We start from the raw sequence: 17,323 nt of genomic DNA on the forward strand, positions 1-17,323 counted from the left end.
CACATCTGTTATGGAAAGGAGCTATTGCGAAAGATGAGAACAAAGTTTAAAAATGTATATGTACTTAAAAATATATGTACTTAAAAATGATGAACATTACAAAGTTTACTATGGAGCAATTTAAGATGTAATTATTTTAATAACATTCCTTTAATACCAGCATCTAAAGAGAATCAGAGAACATTTACGAAAACTCCTAACAAATTCGTACCATAAATATTTCTAAATATGCTGATATTTGCCGATAAGTAAGAACCATTTACATTCATTGGTTTAAGTAATTCAAAGGAGACGGAATCTATTAGAAATCAGCAGATACAAGATAATACTCCAATCCAATCACTTAGCTCGTGAGTCCAACTCAATAATTTACAAGAATGAAGAAACTATTTCTGCTAATATATTTATGAGTAGCTAGCTAATATATTTGTGAATTGAACATCAATTGTCTTAATATGTTTTAACGCTAGCATTTGCTTTGTTGCATTTTCAAAAAAACAATGTGCATAGTAATAAAAAAAACTTACTAAAGCAAACACAAGACCAAGGACTGTTAGCTCCGTTAGAATGGCGTTAAATGATCTAGGCGTCCAGGCTATGGCATTGGGAAGTGCCTTTGCAAGAACTTTGAGAGAGTTCAACGCTTCCGACAAAATCGCCTCTTCGTGAGTGATAAGAAAAGGCTCTATATAATTCTTTATTGCACTTAAAAAAAAGAAACAGGTAAAAATTATATTTACAAAGAAAGTTGGCAAGGGCGAACTTATCTCTAGAAGAGATCTCTACCAGTCTACCCATGGTGATGAGAATTGCTGTTATCGCGGGGCAGAGAAGTGCAAGAGTGATTAATTATAATGATTATCTAATATATAAAATTCTTGTGTCGCGGTGTTTGTAGTTAAACTCCTCCGAAACGGCTTGACCGATTCTCATGCAATTTTGTGTGCATATTGGATAGGTCTGAGAGTCGAACAACATCTATTTTTCATCCCCCTGAATGTTAAGGGTAATCCACCTCAAATTTTTTTTAAATTTTTAGATAAATTATTTATTTTTTATTTTATTATGATTTGGCGTAGAAAAATACATACAGCCATAAATTTTCACCCTTCTACCACCAACCCCTATTTCTAAATAGCGTTTAGCGGCAAGACAACGTTTGCCGAGTCAGCTAGTTAATAATATAAAATAAACGTATACTTGACTACTAACACACTTACATGAACATGTAAGCACATACATATGTAAAATAGATACATACATAAAATACATACATACATAAATAAATACATACATTGAGAGTATATCCATAGAAAGCCGGAGAACCCAACACCATGCTCTGCTTCCCTAAAACCGAGTAAGGTTGACCTCGTCGCCTTCTAGTGCAATATATGGTCAAGGGAGGTGGAGCCTGAGGAGGGCACTTGGATTGCGGCAGTTCAGATCATATGTGCTAAAATCGAACCGATAAACCCGATCACCATCACTACGGAGGACGTCACTGGTACAGTTCAGCGGGTTCAGCGAACTGGAAAAGTCCGGGGCGCGACGGTCTGCATTACTACTGGCTGATAGGGCTTTCGGTCTGCCATGCGGCCTTGGCTCGACAATACCAAGAGAAAATAGATTGGAAGACACTCCCGAACCTTTTTACTACCGGTATCATTCACTTAGTTCTTAAGTCTACCAACACCGCTGATCCTATCAACTACCGCCCCATAACGTATCTGACCTCCATCTACAAGACACTGACGTCCGTTTTGAGCTGTAAGATATTAGTGAGTTTAATATTTTGTCTGCAGTTGATGTCATGGAGGCGGTCGCGGTACGATGGAGCTCTCATTGACTCTGTGGTGGGCCAGCTTGTCAGACACAACCACCGGAACTTTTGGGCCGCCTGGATTAACTACAAAAAGGCTTTCGATGCGGTACCTCATTCATGGCTCCTAAGGGTCTTCGAGCTGTACAAAATTGACGATGCAGTTCGAGACTTCCTCGGAGTGTGCATGGGGCAATCGAGTACGATTCTTCGTCTCCAGAGCGAGCGCCAGTGTAGGCTGAATGATAATTGCGGAAAACCGGGATGTCTGGTACGAGCTTGGCATATTTGTGTATTTTAATAGGGGATTCAGTTGCCATCTAAAAATGATAGGCTATTTTGAAAGGACAACGACTAACGGGAAACTGTTATTTATAAATGTTATTCAAAAATGTTTCTTTCTATTGTCATCATTGTAACAAAATAAAACCAACAAGCAGTGGCGTAGCTAGGGGGACAAGGGCCCTGGTGCATAGGGAAAGAATCGGGCCCTCCTCCCCTCTTTCCGCGTTGTTTGAACTTGTATTGGCCTTTTTTTTTTAATTTATTTTATTTTATTATTTTTTTTTTTCAAAGCTGAGGTTAGAGGGCCTCCTGAGCTCCGGGGCCCTGGTGCACTGCACCACCTGGCCCTATGATAGCTACGCCACTGCCAACAAGTTTTCTAAAATATTCATGATCGAATTGGTAATGGTAAAAGTAGACTTGAAGATAATTAATGACACAGAGTATTCACATATTAACACATTACAAACATAATTTTGCTAAGGATGCGATAAAGACGTTATAGATAAAAGTTAAAAAAATTGCTTCAAACATCTTACCAGATGCTTATATTCCAACAAATCTTAATTTCTTTAAAGCAAAACCAGCAAGTATTAACGTGTTGGCACGTGCGGAACTGGAACATTCTATTATTTTTGTCGATCGTATCAAAAGTTATGTTGGGTTAAAATTTGTGGGTAAAAAATAGCTTGGTCAATGGTGCTTTGACAGCTTTGTTCTGTAGAAGATGTCATTTTTAAGGAAAATTATATTTCTCTAATTTCTGATGTAACGTATGACAATAGCTGCTGAATTTCACTACTACCTTTAACTAAATTAAAAAAAATGGGAATATATTTTTCGCAATTACAATCCTGGCTTAATCTAAGAAAAAACTTTTGTGGATATTGGTAAAAAAAAAGTAACTTGTATGGGTTTATCATGTGTCGCATATTCAAAAGTAAAAACATAAAAAGATTTGCCGATGAAAGATTAAGTAGAGCTAAAAATTCATATACTAATTGGTGTATAATATGTACCTATATATTATATAGATGTATGTGTTCGAAAAATGGTATACTTTCAGAAAGTAGAAATATTCGAACATAATATCTTGTGTAAAATGCTTTTTATTGACAAAGTCCTATCTATTAATCTAAAATACCTAAAAAAAGTTTAAAAATTGTAACTAGATTAATAAATTTCGTAAGCCCTTGTAAAGCTGCGCTTTTTGCTAGTACTAAATAATCATTCGACGACCCCCACTAGGATAAAATTTTCTGACTGGAATCCAGAAATATACCTACATACCAGAGGCATAAACGCCTATATCGTGACGAACATCTTTATTGCCATAACCCACATTTGTCAAGAGCGATCACCGAACCTTTGATCGCTAGAACAACAACGGTACAATAACGATATATGAACGGACAGCGATGTGCCAAATTGTCGTCAGTCAGTCATAACTACGAGTATAATAAACTAACTGCCTGGACAGACTTCGTTCTGTCAAAAGTTAATACTAAAAATTTATTTATTTTTCAAGTTTTTTTTTAATTTTTTCTTAGTACTAAAATCTTTCGTGGGCTTTAACAAAAAAATTAGCCGAAATCATCGAGCCATTCTCGAGTTATGCGCTGAGCAACATTCATTTTGATTTATAAGAAATAGATTATAACTGAGATAGTGATCTTAATATTAAACGTTTCTATAATTTACTATGGATTAAAAAAAAAACCATTTGTTTCTGAACAGCGTTAAATATTACCTTTTCTTGAATTTTTAATAAAAGTATATCAAATACCTAATGTAATTACATAAATTATTGTGACAACTATGACCCGAAATATTATAAAGGTATTATATTTTTGTTTTTTTCTTGTCTATCTCAGCATCTACTTCATTAATTAACCAGTCTAATCCGATATCTCATTTCCGAGGTTATAATTATCGGAAATAGAACAGAGATTATTCTTTTGCCCCTAACATAAATTGATGCAATTGTTGTTTTTCCTTATTTTCGTATTTTATTGTATAGTCATTGTTTATTTATTTGTTTGTGCATTTTTAATATTCTGAAATAAAACGTAAATCTACAGGATTTTAAATGTGGCTAGTAGAGATAAATTAGGAATGTCATTTTTTTTTAATTATTAAGTAGGTACTCTAGATGTAAGTTGTAATAAGTTGCATTAAAAGTATACCAAGTTTATCAAAAAGGCAGATTCAAGTGGACCGCAAAAACTTTTCTAAATCTTTCGTCTCCTATAGGGTTGCGGGGTTCTGTCGGCTATTACTTACAACGCAATATCAAATTGCTTTCAATTTATTTCGCAATTGCCGTCTTTGAGTTTCGCTTTGTAGGGGCCTCTGACGTCGGTCCGAGGCAACAATAAAATGTATTCGTCTCCGGAATGTTTAATATGGGGAAAAGTTTAATAACGCGTCCGGCGGGCAGCCGAGCGGCCGGGCGGTCAGCGCGCCTTACTCGGCCCGCTGCGATAAATCAAATCTCATACCTTCAACGCCGCACAGAAAAATCCTTATTACATTTGGAAATATTTCTTTGGACAGATTGAAAAAGTGTACCATTACGTTTAACGTTTATCCCCTAAATGATTTTTTTTTATTGCAAAATTAACAATGTTTAAAAGTATTAACTTACAATGTAGTTGTAAGGCATTCACGCATTCAGCCTGTAACCCGACTAGAAAAAAGGTCAGGCTCAACCAGATCATGTATCTGGACCGAATCAGGATACAATTATGTATGCCGAATCCGGCAAGCTTTATCAGGACCAGGTCTGGTCCAGACAAGGATAACCTGATGTAAAATATAATCAAGTATGGTAAGGTATACTGGATCAGGACCCGGTCCGGTCCAGATCAGGAAAGCCTGATGTAAAATATAATCAAGTATGGTAAGGCATACTGGATCAGGACCCGGTCCGGTCCAGATCAGGAAAGCCTGATGTAAAATATAATCAAGTATGGTAAGGCATACTGGATCAGGACCCGGTCCGGTCCAGATCAGGATAGCCTGAAAGAAATTACGCGAACTGAGCCTGAATCGCGCTATTAATGTTTTTAAGCGCACTTAGTATATATTATATATATTATTATATTATATTATACTAGCTGACCCGGCGAACTTCGTATCGCCTAACAGTGACTTTTAAGTATTATCACAAATCTTTTGTATGGGAGTATAGAAAAGTGTTGTTTTTAGACTTTTTCAGGAAATTTCAATATTTTTTTTTTGAATTTTTCTCTCCGTAAGAACCATCATCGTACTTCAAGGAATATTTTAAAAAAAGAATTAGCGAAATCGGTCCAACCGTTCTCGAGTTTTGCGCTTAGCAACACATTCAGCGACTCATTTTTATATTATAGATATACAGTTATCAGGACAGTCTAGCAGGGAGTCCATTTCTACACAGAGGAGCGGTTGAAGTAAGGAAGGAAAGAAAATAGTTTATTAGTAGTTAATTATTATAAGTTAATAAATAAAATTTAATTAATAATAATAATTAATTAATAACATAAAAATAAATAAAAATAACTAATATTTAAAGTAATAAATAAATAATACATTGGAAAAAAAACGGAAATAAATATCATAATAATTATGTTAAGTAAAATATTTATAATATCAATTCGCTTTTCTTTGTTAAACAATTTTTTCAAGAATATACATTCGTGTTTTTTAACCGACTTCCAAAAAAGGAGGAGGTTCTCAATTCGACTGATTTTTTTTTTTTTTATGTATGTTACATCAGAACTTTTGACCGGGTGGACTGATTTCGACAATTTTTTTTTTAATCGAAAGGTGGTGTGTGTCAATTGGTCCCATTTAAATTTATTTGAGATCTAACAACTACTTTTCGAGTTATATCTAATAATGCGTTTTTACTTGACGCTTTTTTCGTCGACCTACGTTGTATTATACCGCATAACTTTCTACTGGATGTACTGATTTTGATAATTATTTTTTTGTCGGAAAGGAGATATCCCTAATTTGGTACCATGATAAGGAAACCAGGATCTGATGATGGGATTCTAGAGATCTCGAGGGAAACTTTTGAAAATCCTCAATAACTTTTTACTGGGTGTACCGATTTTTATAATTCTTTTTTTGTTGGAAAGGAAATATCCCTAGTTTAGTTCCATGATAAGGAAACCAGGATCTGATAATGGAATCCCAGAGAAATCGAGGGAAACTCTTAAAAATCCGCAATAACTTTTTACTGGGTGTACCGATTTTAATAATTTTTAATTTAATCGAAAGCTGATGTTTGTCATGTGGTCACATATAAATTTTATTGAGATCTGATAACTACCTTTTGAGTAATCTTTGATAACGCGTAGTTACTTGAGTATTTTTTCGTCGATCTACGTTGTATTACTCGTCGATGTAATTGGAGTCGGTTTTTTTTTCGTTTGCGAGCAAACACAATTATTAAAAGGACCGGACCGAACCGGCTGATCAGGATGAGATGAGATTTCCTGATCTGGACCCCTATTAGAAAATCTCATCTCATCCTGATCAGGTCCAATCATCATCTGCGTTACATACCTTATCTAGTCCTGATCAGGCATGCCTGGTCCGGTCCTTCTAAGGAAGACGAATAAATTTCTACTCGGGTAATATCCTGGGTATAGACCTCTTTTTCCATCTAGGAGAAGGATTAAAGCTTAATGTTTTAAGCTTGTATGTTCAAGATATTTATTTATTATTTATTAATCCACCACGCTACTCCACTGTGGGTTGGCGGATATAAGCAATAATAAATATAATAAATATTTTCAACATACACACATAGTGTCTGTCCTAAAGTAAGCAACTTAATGCTTGTGTTATAGGTGCTGACTGGTATAGCTATATTCTATTTTTTGGAAGAGTCCTAAATAGTAAACAAATATGGCGTATTTCCGATCACAGACAATAGAGTAATTTTTTTTTTTTTTTTTTTTTACGACAAATAGGCAGGCATTTGACCACAATCTCACCTGATGTTAAGTGACGATGCGGTCGAAGGTGGAGCATGCCTGCCTAATAACAGCCTATTCACTCTGGCCTTGAAGGCACCCAGATTGTATCGTTCGGGAAACACAGACGCGGGCAACGAGTTCCATTCCTTAGCTGTGCGCATCAGGAAAGTAGAGCCAAAGCGTTTTGTCCGCGTAGGTGGCATATCGATGACATAAGGATGGAACGATCGACCGCGCCTAGTGTCCCGATGGCGGAAGGTTGTTGGGGGAATTAGATCGTGTAATTCCTTCGCACACTCACCGAAATATATTTTGTAGAACACCGACAGACGAGCTACCCTACGCCGATGATCGAGACTCTGCAACTTGGTGTCTGTCAGAGTAGGGTCACCTATGAGTCTCTTAGCTCGTTTTTCCACCGAGTCCAAAGTTGCCAGTTGGTATTTGGCGGATCCATCCCAAAGATGGCAGCAATACTCCATACAAGACCGAACTTGTGCTTGGTATAGTTGGAGCAGCTGTTCTGGAGTGAAGTATCGCCTGACCTTAGAGAGAATACCTAGTTTTTTTGCTGCAGTTTTTGCTTTGGACTCGATGTGTTGCCCAAAGTTCAGATTGGACGATAGCTCTACACTGAGGAGCTGTAGGGAGTCGGTAATTTCCACAGAAACATCCCGGAAAGTCGGAGCCAGGTGTAAAGGGCTCCGTTTAGAGGAGAACACACACGCCTGTGTTTTTGTAGCGTTGGACGTGACCAGATTGGCATCGCCCCATTCGGAGACTGCCTGGAGGGCGACGTTCAAGCGGCTGACCATATCCTCTCGACAAGACTGGATAACATCCTTACTAGCCCTTGCACTCGAAAAGTATCTGTCCGTCACTGTGCAGTCGTCAGCGTACCCAAAGGTACCGGGGACGAGCAGATCGTTAATATGCAGCAAGAAGAGGGTAGCGGACAAGACTGATCCCTGAGGAACACCAGCGTCGATAGCCATTTGTTCCGACGAGTACCCGTCAAGGACAACTTGTATTGAACGTTCGCTCAGGAAGTCAGAAATCTAAGTGCAAAGGCCAGGTGGAATACCATATGAAGGAAGCTTGCTTATAAGGCTCGCGTGCCAAACCCTGTCAAAGGCCTTCGAGATATCGAGAGACACGGCAAGTGCTTCGCCGTGTTTGTCAATGGCCTCACTCCAAATATGTGTGGCATACACTAGAAGGTCCCCAGTCGAACGGTGCTGGCGGAAACCGTACTGCCGGTCGCTGAGGAGATCGTTACCTTCCAAGTGGGCCAAGAGTTTGTTGTTAAGTTCACGTTCCATAGTCTTACAGAGTATGGATGTGACCGAGATGGGACGGTAATTGACAGGGTCTGCACGACTACCTTTTTTGGGCACAGGCTGCACGTTGGCAAGCTTCCAAGACTTCGGCACTTTGCTAGTCTTAAGTGACAGGCGGTACAGGCGTGTAAGAGGTGGAGACAACTCAGGGGCACAGGTACGCAGGACTATCACTGGTATACCATCCGGTCCGCTGGCCTTGTTCACGTCTAGAGTTTGCAGGATTTTAAGGATCTCTTTTTGGCGTATGCGTACTTCTGCCATAATGCAGTCAGCACGAGTTGAGATTGGTGGAGCTTTTCCTGCAACATCCAGACGCGAGTTCTCAGCAAAAAGAGATGCAAACAAATCCGCTTTCTCTTTCGCAGAGTGGGCCAGTGATCCATCAGTCCTCAGCAATGGTGGAAGTGACGGCCGACAAAAGTTAGATTCAACGGCTTTTGCCAGAGACCAAAACGCTTTGCTCCCAGAAGGGTAAGAAGCTAGTTTGGCCCCAATGCGGCTGATATGGTTGAATCTAGTCCTGCGTAACGTCCTTTTACATGCCTTGGCGGCTTGGTTAAAAGCTTTCTTCAAATTCCGAGAATTTGGAGACTTGCGCGCTCGAGCTTCAGCCCATGCAGTGTATGCCGACCGCTTTTTGGCTTCTGCACGATAGCATTCCGCATCAAACCATGGGCGAGCTTCTCCATTCGTCGCTACGTCAGAGTATGGTATAAAATATTCCATACCCTGGCGTATAAGCGCGGTAATGGCTTCAGCGCAGCTCGACGGATCATCAGAAGAAAAGCATACCTCTCGCCAAGGATAGGACGAGAAAAAGTGACGCATCTCATCCCAATCCGCTGCCTTATATCGCCACACCCGTCTTGGGCCACATGGGGATTCTTCGGGTGGGGAACAGACGGATATTGATTTTACCAGACAGTGGTCAGAAGTACCCAGTGGTGCAGAAACTGTTGTTGAGTACCTGTCTGGATCAGTTGTTAAAAATAGGTCTAAGCAGTTGGCGGTATGAGAGTCTACGTCTGGTACCCTGGTAGCACAATTTACAAGCTGGGTGAGGTCCAGCGTCAAGGCTAGTTTACGCACTTCTCTCCCAGCATGGTCGGTCACCTGGTATGGGTACAGCCACTCCTGGTGGTGGGCGTTGAATCCCCCAGGATGACTAACTGTGCCGAAGGGTAACGCTCTCGAGCCTTATCCGCCGTTAGGGTAAGATGGTCACATAACTGAGTTGTCTCCACGTCTCCACTGTGCGAACGGTAGACACAGGCATACAGGATTTTCTCCTGTCCTGTGTCCACCAGAACCCATAGGATGGAGTAATTGGATGTCTCAAGGTGCTTAAGACGCTTGATGCAAATGTCATCACGGACGTACACACAGACTCCGGCACGAGGTATGAACCTGTGCTCCAGAGAATACCCGGGGTAGCTGAGGTACGCCGTGTCAGCCGGACATCTGATCTGCGTCTCAGTGAGGAACAGCAGCTGCGGTTTTTCTGTTTCTAGGTGGTGGTGGACAGATTCGAGATTGGAGTGCAGACCTCGGATGTTAGAGAGGTGCACTTTCAGTGGGAGGACGTGCAGCCGCTGTGTATACCTTTTTTTATTCTTGTGTGCTTTCATGGGGAGTGAATAGGTGCAGGGGAATGCGAACTGGACGAGGCGGCATCCTACCTACCAGGTGTCAGACTCTACACCGCCGCACGTAGGGAGCCTGACGCGGAGACTGCGGGGACGCCCGAGCCCCCCCAGAATGGCTACCTGGTCCTCCCTTCCGGTCGCCAACCGGCAAGGTAGAACATTCTGGGATTTTTCGTCAGGTGGCGGGGCAGCCTTTCACAGGTGGCTTTCCTGCTGCTTGGGCCCCCAACTTCCTACGGTCGGCCAGCGGCGGCACCGTGCCTCGGATCCCGCTACCCTCCGAAGCCAGGCACCCGATGCGGCAGTGATGAGCAGACAGAATCGGTCACATAGAGTGCCACAACTACCCAGACACATCCCCCAAATGGCTGCTCTGGGACCCGCCCCGGAACACGGTAATTGCCGTTTGGCGGCGCGACTTTACCCAGAGGGTGGTAATTAAGCCACGGCCGAAGCCTTCCACCTCAAGAATTTTGTCGGCTCTTACGATAGGCCTTCTTGCCGGGCCGTAGGAAATTGTATTCTACTGCCCGTCCCTACACGGGGAGCATAATAAGTGACATAAAGAGCAAATGAATGAACAATATTAATAAGCCATAGACGAAAGTAAAATTCATTTTATGTTCAAATATTTAACGCTAACATATTGCTAAAATTGTTTCAAAATCTAATAATATATAGAATATTTTTTCTAAGAATTAGTAGAGGTACAGAATTACGAAAAAAAAAAAATATTAATCGAGCATCGAGCATAAAAGGCAACAAATTTATATTTCGTTTATGTAATCATTACAGCCTATACAGTCCACTGCTGGACATAGTCCTCCACAAGTTTACGCCAAAAATAACGTGAACTCATGTGTTTTGCCCATAGTCACCACGCTGGGCAGGCGGGTTGGTGACCGCAGTACTGGCTTTGTCGCACCGAAGACGCTGCTGCCCATCTTCGGCCTGTGTATTTCAAAGCTAGCAGTTGGATGGTTATCCCGCCATCGGTCGGCTTCTTAAGTTCCAAGGTGGTTGTAGAACCTGGTTATCCCTTAGTCGCCTCTTACGACACCCACGGGAAGAGAGGGGGTGGCTAAATTCTTTAGTGCCGTAGCCACACAGCACCGTTTATGTAAAATGGTCGGTAAAAAAGACGTCAAAAATAAAATTTACAACAAAATAGGGGCCACCTGTGTCTAGAAAAAAAAGTCGACCCTATCAGTATTATTATCACATTATATTTTGTATTCACTATAAATATAAAGCCTTGCGCCGGCGGCACACTCTATAACATGTAAACAAAAGGATTGATAACACTGTTGCTCACGTAGCTCTCATTGGGTAATCCTAAGTCTCATACTAAAGTCCCAAAAAATTTTCCTGTAAACTACAATAAACATTTATGCCAATGCGATGTGCTTTTATATTATACGGGATAGCGTTAAAAAATTTCAGAGTGAAATTGATATTCAGGTATATTCATAATATAAAATAAAATCCTTTAGAATAAACACTTTACTATAAAAGATTGACATTTATAATATTTTGTCAGCATTTTTTTACGATCAACATAAATAAAAAAGAAAACAATATCTAAAACATAATAACAAATCGCTTTACGGTAACATTGTTTTATAACTTACTATCAAATTTAGATTCGTGAAAATTTAAAATATAAGTAAAAAACACGGTCCATTTTATCTCTTATGCTGATCATTCTCTTATACTCATTCACCTCTAAAAATATTATGACCACATCCCTATTTGCGTCACAAAAAAAGATATTAAAATGTCATTTTCGAAAATATTAATTATCTGTACGCTCGAAATCCGTATTTTAATAATTTTTATGTGTTTAAAATGATAAATTGGTATTTGTTTTTAGTGAAATAAATAGTAAATGGAGTTTTACAAGTGTCCGTAAGCTAATATGTTGTGAAAGTGAGTGATAAATGCAGAAAAAACGTGAAATTCGATTGACAGGGGTTTGTTTACCAAATAAGACTCTTCAAAAAAAAAACGGAATATACATATATTTTTTTCGATAAACATACATATAAATAATACATATATAAATAAATATAAATACATATACATATATATTACACCCAGATTCGGGGTGGGAATCGAACCCACAACATCACTCGTGTGGTCGTCGAGGGTCACTATAAACTGCGCCAATGGGCAGGGCTCGAAGACTTTTTTCTTCAAGCATTGCGATATCTTCGAAGTGAAAACTCGGCGAAGCTCGCCAAATGCCGCCCAGCCCAACCTTCCGATCCTTCTCGGACTTGTTGCGGCCAAGTTGGATGGTTTGGCCTAGGCAAATATAATCCTGAACTGTAGTACGGAACGTTACTGACATAATCTGTCAATGACAGTGACACTTGATTGGATCACTCTCTCTCTCTCTTGGCTGTCTCTGAGGTGAACGGTCGTGTCCAGATATTATATACATTACACATTTATAAAAAGATCAAATACTTAAGATTTTTACTTTGTTCATAATTCTAGAACCACTTAATGACAACAAAATCATTAAGGTTTATCAATTTGCCACCGTTTAAGGTTTTAAAAAATATAAGCAAAATTTTGGAGCTTTATTAATTAATTAAAGAATTCTGTAGCAAATAAAATATACCGTGACAAAAAGGATGCTTATAGATGTTCCAATGAGTGCACCTTATGTCTACGCCAAAGTTGCCCTAAGGCATCGCGTCATTAGCAAGCGGCACCTGAGGAGTGCGGATCTTGCCGTCTACAGTTAAAGGCAATGGCCATGTACATAATTTAATTTGTTTATTTACTACTGCTGGTTTTACAAAAGGCTTAACAATAATGACTAAATTGGTGTCAGCAATGTATCACGTGCAATGCAATTGTTTAGAAACGTTCAGAGGAGGTACAGTTGTAATTCGAAACGCTATGACTTGTGGGCTCATCAAGACGCAACAGACGAAGCTCGGCGGCCCTGGCGCCCGACGGCTACACAATAGCTCCCTGACGTTAATTAAATGTTAACAAACGCCCTCGTCGTCGCTTAATTGGAACTGTTGCCTATTATCCTTACCTTCCGTCGCAGAGAATGACTTCTAAGCTTAAGAACCACACTTCAGTTTTTACTCTGCCTTCCTTAAAAATTGTGAATGACTCTTTTGTTGAAACATTTTTACAATTGTGTAGAGCTTCAAATATTATTTGTATATTAATATTACAAGCAATATTTAGATCGAAAATAAAATATTTGTCTATAGGTAAAATTTATAGCACTAAAGTAGGTACACAATATTATATTATTCCTAAGGTAAGCAACTAAATGCTTGTGTTACATGTAAGTCGACTGCTGTATATATATTTATTTATTATTTATTTAACAATTTATTTACACTAGAATAGCAATAGGAAATAGCTCTTATAAACAATGCTGGTACAAAGACAATACTTATCCCATGATGGAATCTCTTCCAGTAGTCCTGCCACAAAAAAATTATAAAACAGTCGCAAAATTAGCGTGTACAATCTAAACATATTGAGAATAACAATATAATCCGTGGCGTGCATATCATATAGGCAGAAAGGCACTGCCTGCCCTGGCATGTTACTGAAAATGATATATAAAACATGAACATTACAATTATTATTGAAAAAGACATAAATCATAATGCAATTTAAATCCGCTTCAAAAAACCCGCCATTATATGCGATATCAGCGCTTCGTGCGCATCGACAATGGGCCTTTTATGAAACTTCTGCCTAAAATCGCTTACAAATGTTAGCAGTGACAAGTAAGACATTATCTAATCCTACAATTTTATAATGTCGCGCGCGTCATATGGAATACGAACAAAGGATTGTGTTTTTAACATTGGTCGGTTTAACAATGAAATTAGGCACTGCCTGAGAATAATCTGTCAAATTAAATTCTCTTGAATTCGATACCGTTTGTACTAATAATTATGATTTTTGACACGGTCGCGTAAACGCAACGTTCCACAGAGTAATATTATGACAATTCACTTTTTTTTGGTTTGTGCGTTCTTGTTATTAGTGAAAATATTAATATATTAGTGATGAATAAGTTTACTTGTGAAATATGTAACGGAGACGTGTGTTTGATGAAAGTAAATAGTGCATCGAAATTCAACACGTTCGATTTTACAGATAAATAAAAATTGTTCAGGCGTATCGATTTAACACATAAATGAAAAAAAAATGAAAAAAATATTTATTTCAGTACCATCGAGTTATTTTACACATTGTGATTGACTCCCTCAATTAGGTGCAGAAAGCACCTGAGCCAGATGGAGTCGCTCTTCCATTATAATCTAAATACAATAAAAAACAGTACTTAGCGCTAATTCATACAATATATATATATATATATATATATATATATATATATATATATATATATATATATATATATATAAGTATTATGGTTCTATAGGTATACTTTTCGACTTGAAAGTATATTTCTCTCTCTCATCGTCTCAGAGTACTTACTCAGTCTACTGTGGGCATAAGTGGGTAATGTTGACACAAGTAAACACAATTTATGATATCATCAATTAATCATGAAACAGGATTCACTTAACAGAAAGATAACGCAGCACGGAAGGCGGGATAGTTATTAGCTAAGGGGGCGAAGACTAACTTCTTAGTATTCGATGGTTTCACGGTTCACCGTGCGGGTGCCGAATCCATCGTGTGGCAAAGGGAGTAACTCAGAGCAGTGCCTAGGACTTGCGACCTAGGTGTAGGTTTAAGGAGGCCTCCTTTGAGATACGTATCAACGCTCACCTTCACTGCTCGAGTTATACGCCTCGCCTAGTCAAATTAATCGTAATAGGTAATAATTAATTCGATTGCACAAATTAATTATTTAATGAGTCTAGGTTAAGCTACTAGCAGGATACAACAAGTGTATCGTGCCAAGCCAGAGCCAAGACTGCCTTAGCCGAGGTGACACCGTTCGTTTTATACACGTCAGAACAATTCGAGTAATATAATAAATGAGGGTAGGTGACTATCGGAAGATGTGCTAGGTGGCGCGTCGATCACCCCACTACTCTAACAGCTAATAATTGACAACTGACATTATCTGAATACACGCAAGTCAAACACTTGACGTTCCGTATTCATACTCTGCGACATATATATATATGTGTGTGTGCTGTGTGGCTACGGCACCAAAAAGAATATAGTTACTCCCTCTCTTCCCGTGGGTGTCGTAAGAGGCGACTAAGGGATAACAAGGTTCCACGACCACATTGGAACTTAAGAAGCCGACCAATGGCGGGATAACCATCTAACCAATGGCTTGGAAAACAACAGGCCGAAGACGGGCAGCAGCGTCTTAGGCGCGAAAAAACCAGCCCTGCGGTCACCAACCCGCCTGCCCAGCGTGGTGACTATGGGCAACACACATGCGTTCACGCATTTTTAGCGCGAACTTGTGGAGGCCTATGTCCAGCAGTGGACTGCAATAGGCTGGAATGATGATGATATATATAATAAATAAATAAATAAATAAGTAGCTAAATATTCATACATAAATATACGTGTGTGTGTGTGTGTGTGTGTGTACGCGCGCGCGCGCGTGTGTGCGTGTGTGTGTGTGTGGGCGCGCTTGTGTGTGTGTGTGTGTGTGTGTGTGTGTGTGTGTGTATGTGAATAACAATGACGTTATAATTTTTCATTTATTAATAAATAAATAAGTACTTTCATTAAGAATACAATTTCGTAACTAATTAATAGTGTTAGCAATGATATCCTATGTTTGACACAAACGAAATAATCAGAGTGCCGGCCTTATGAGGTCACTGTGTCTATCCAGTAACTGATTTGTTAGATGTTTAATTTGTATCACTCACTCATGAGTTACCCAAGTCTAATAGGTATCAGATGGTTGCTGTACGTGTATTTGTATGCTTGCATTATTAGTATAAATGCACTTTACGTGTCCAATAATTAACTTGTCTGTTCTTAAAATTATCTAAAAACCTTTATTCCCAACAAAATTAAAATAAATTAGGAAAAAATTGCGAGAAAGTAAGTGCAGTGTGGCTGTTCAATTTTTTTTTGACTGCCTACCCTGTCTAAAAACTTTATGCACGCCACTGAATATAATATACAACAATATACAAACACGCATACACATATACGATACATAATATAATACATACGATAATATATTCCAATACGCATAAAGACTCTTAATTAAATTGATTTTAGTCTAGGATTGATTCAGGTAGAATTTTCTCACTCTTTTCTTAAATAGCGATAGTGTTTTGCAATCGCGAATTTCATATGGTAGGGAATTCCAAAGTCTAACGGTACGGTGGGTGGGCATCGGAACAAGAGAACGTTTATGAGATCTGCACGAAAAATCATCATCGTGAGAGAATGAAAAGCGGTCCCGTAGATACGAAGGAGGATTAAAAAGATTCTTAAAAAGAAAACAAAGTATTCTAAAATTTCTACGATGGCGGATAGGTAGCCATTGAAGCTGCTTACGAAAGTGACTTACATGATCATATTTTTTTAAGCCGAAAATGAAACGCAAGCATAAATTTTGTAGTCGCTCAAGCCTGTTGAGTAATTCTTCGGTGACATCTAAGCAAGTGACATCAGCGCAATCAATGATCGGATATATGAGAGTTTGCACGAGAGAAACTTTAGTCTTGAAGGGTAAAAATTTTGTAGTGCTTTTAGAGAATTGAGCGAAAAGTATACCTTACGACTTATCTCATTGATATAAGCATTCCAGTTAAGATTGGAATCAAAAACAACACAGAAGTTCTTAGCCGAGTCGGAAAAAGTATAAGGAACGCTGTTGATGGTAATAGGGGGTAGTTCAGCTATATCAAGTCAAGAGCGAATGCGTTTACTACCTATGATTAATGCTTTAATTTTTCCCGGGGTAACAGTAAGACCGAAACTATCAGCCCATTCAGTAATACGCCTTAGAACATCATTGATGGAGATAATAGCAGACGCGACATCGTGTAACTTACAATCAATATATTTGCAGATCGTCAGCATATAAGTGGTATTTGGAAGATATGACCTTAGTGATCGAGTCAATAAAAACAGAAAAAAGAAGAGGGGAAAGTACGCCCCCTTGGGGAACTTCCACAGTAAGATTGGACCAGTTGAAATACGATGTATTTACTTCAAAACGCTGTGAACGATTCCGATGATAAGATTCAAACTACGCTAACATGGATAAAGAAGTATTAATAGATTTTAGTACGCCAAGAAGGATGT

General features: G+C 38.9%; 1 protein-coding gene across 1 annotated transcript; it reads right to left on the minus strand.

Moving 5' to 3' along the window:
- Positions 1–4,570: 4,570 nt before the first annotated feature.
- Positions 4,571–10,048, minus strand: LOC123670375. Its single transcript, XM_045603872.1, has 3 exons — positions 9,646–10,048; positions 8,600–9,589; positions 4,571–4,650 (listed from the first exon to the last, which is right to left on the minus strand). The coding sequence occupies exons 1-3, from the start codon at positions 10,046–10,048 to the stop codon at positions 4,571–4,573; spliced, it is 1,473 nt and encodes a 490-aa protein (XP_045459828.1).
- Between the last annotated feature and the right edge of the window lie 7,275 nt (positions 10,049–17,323).

Source organism: Melitaea cinxia, chromosome 4 (genome assembly GCF_905220565.1).
Source record: "Melitaea cinxia chromosome 4, ilMelCinx1.1, whole genome shotgun sequence".
NCBI lineage: Eukaryota > Metazoa > Arthropoda > Insecta > Lepidoptera > Nymphalidae > Melitaea > Melitaea cinxia.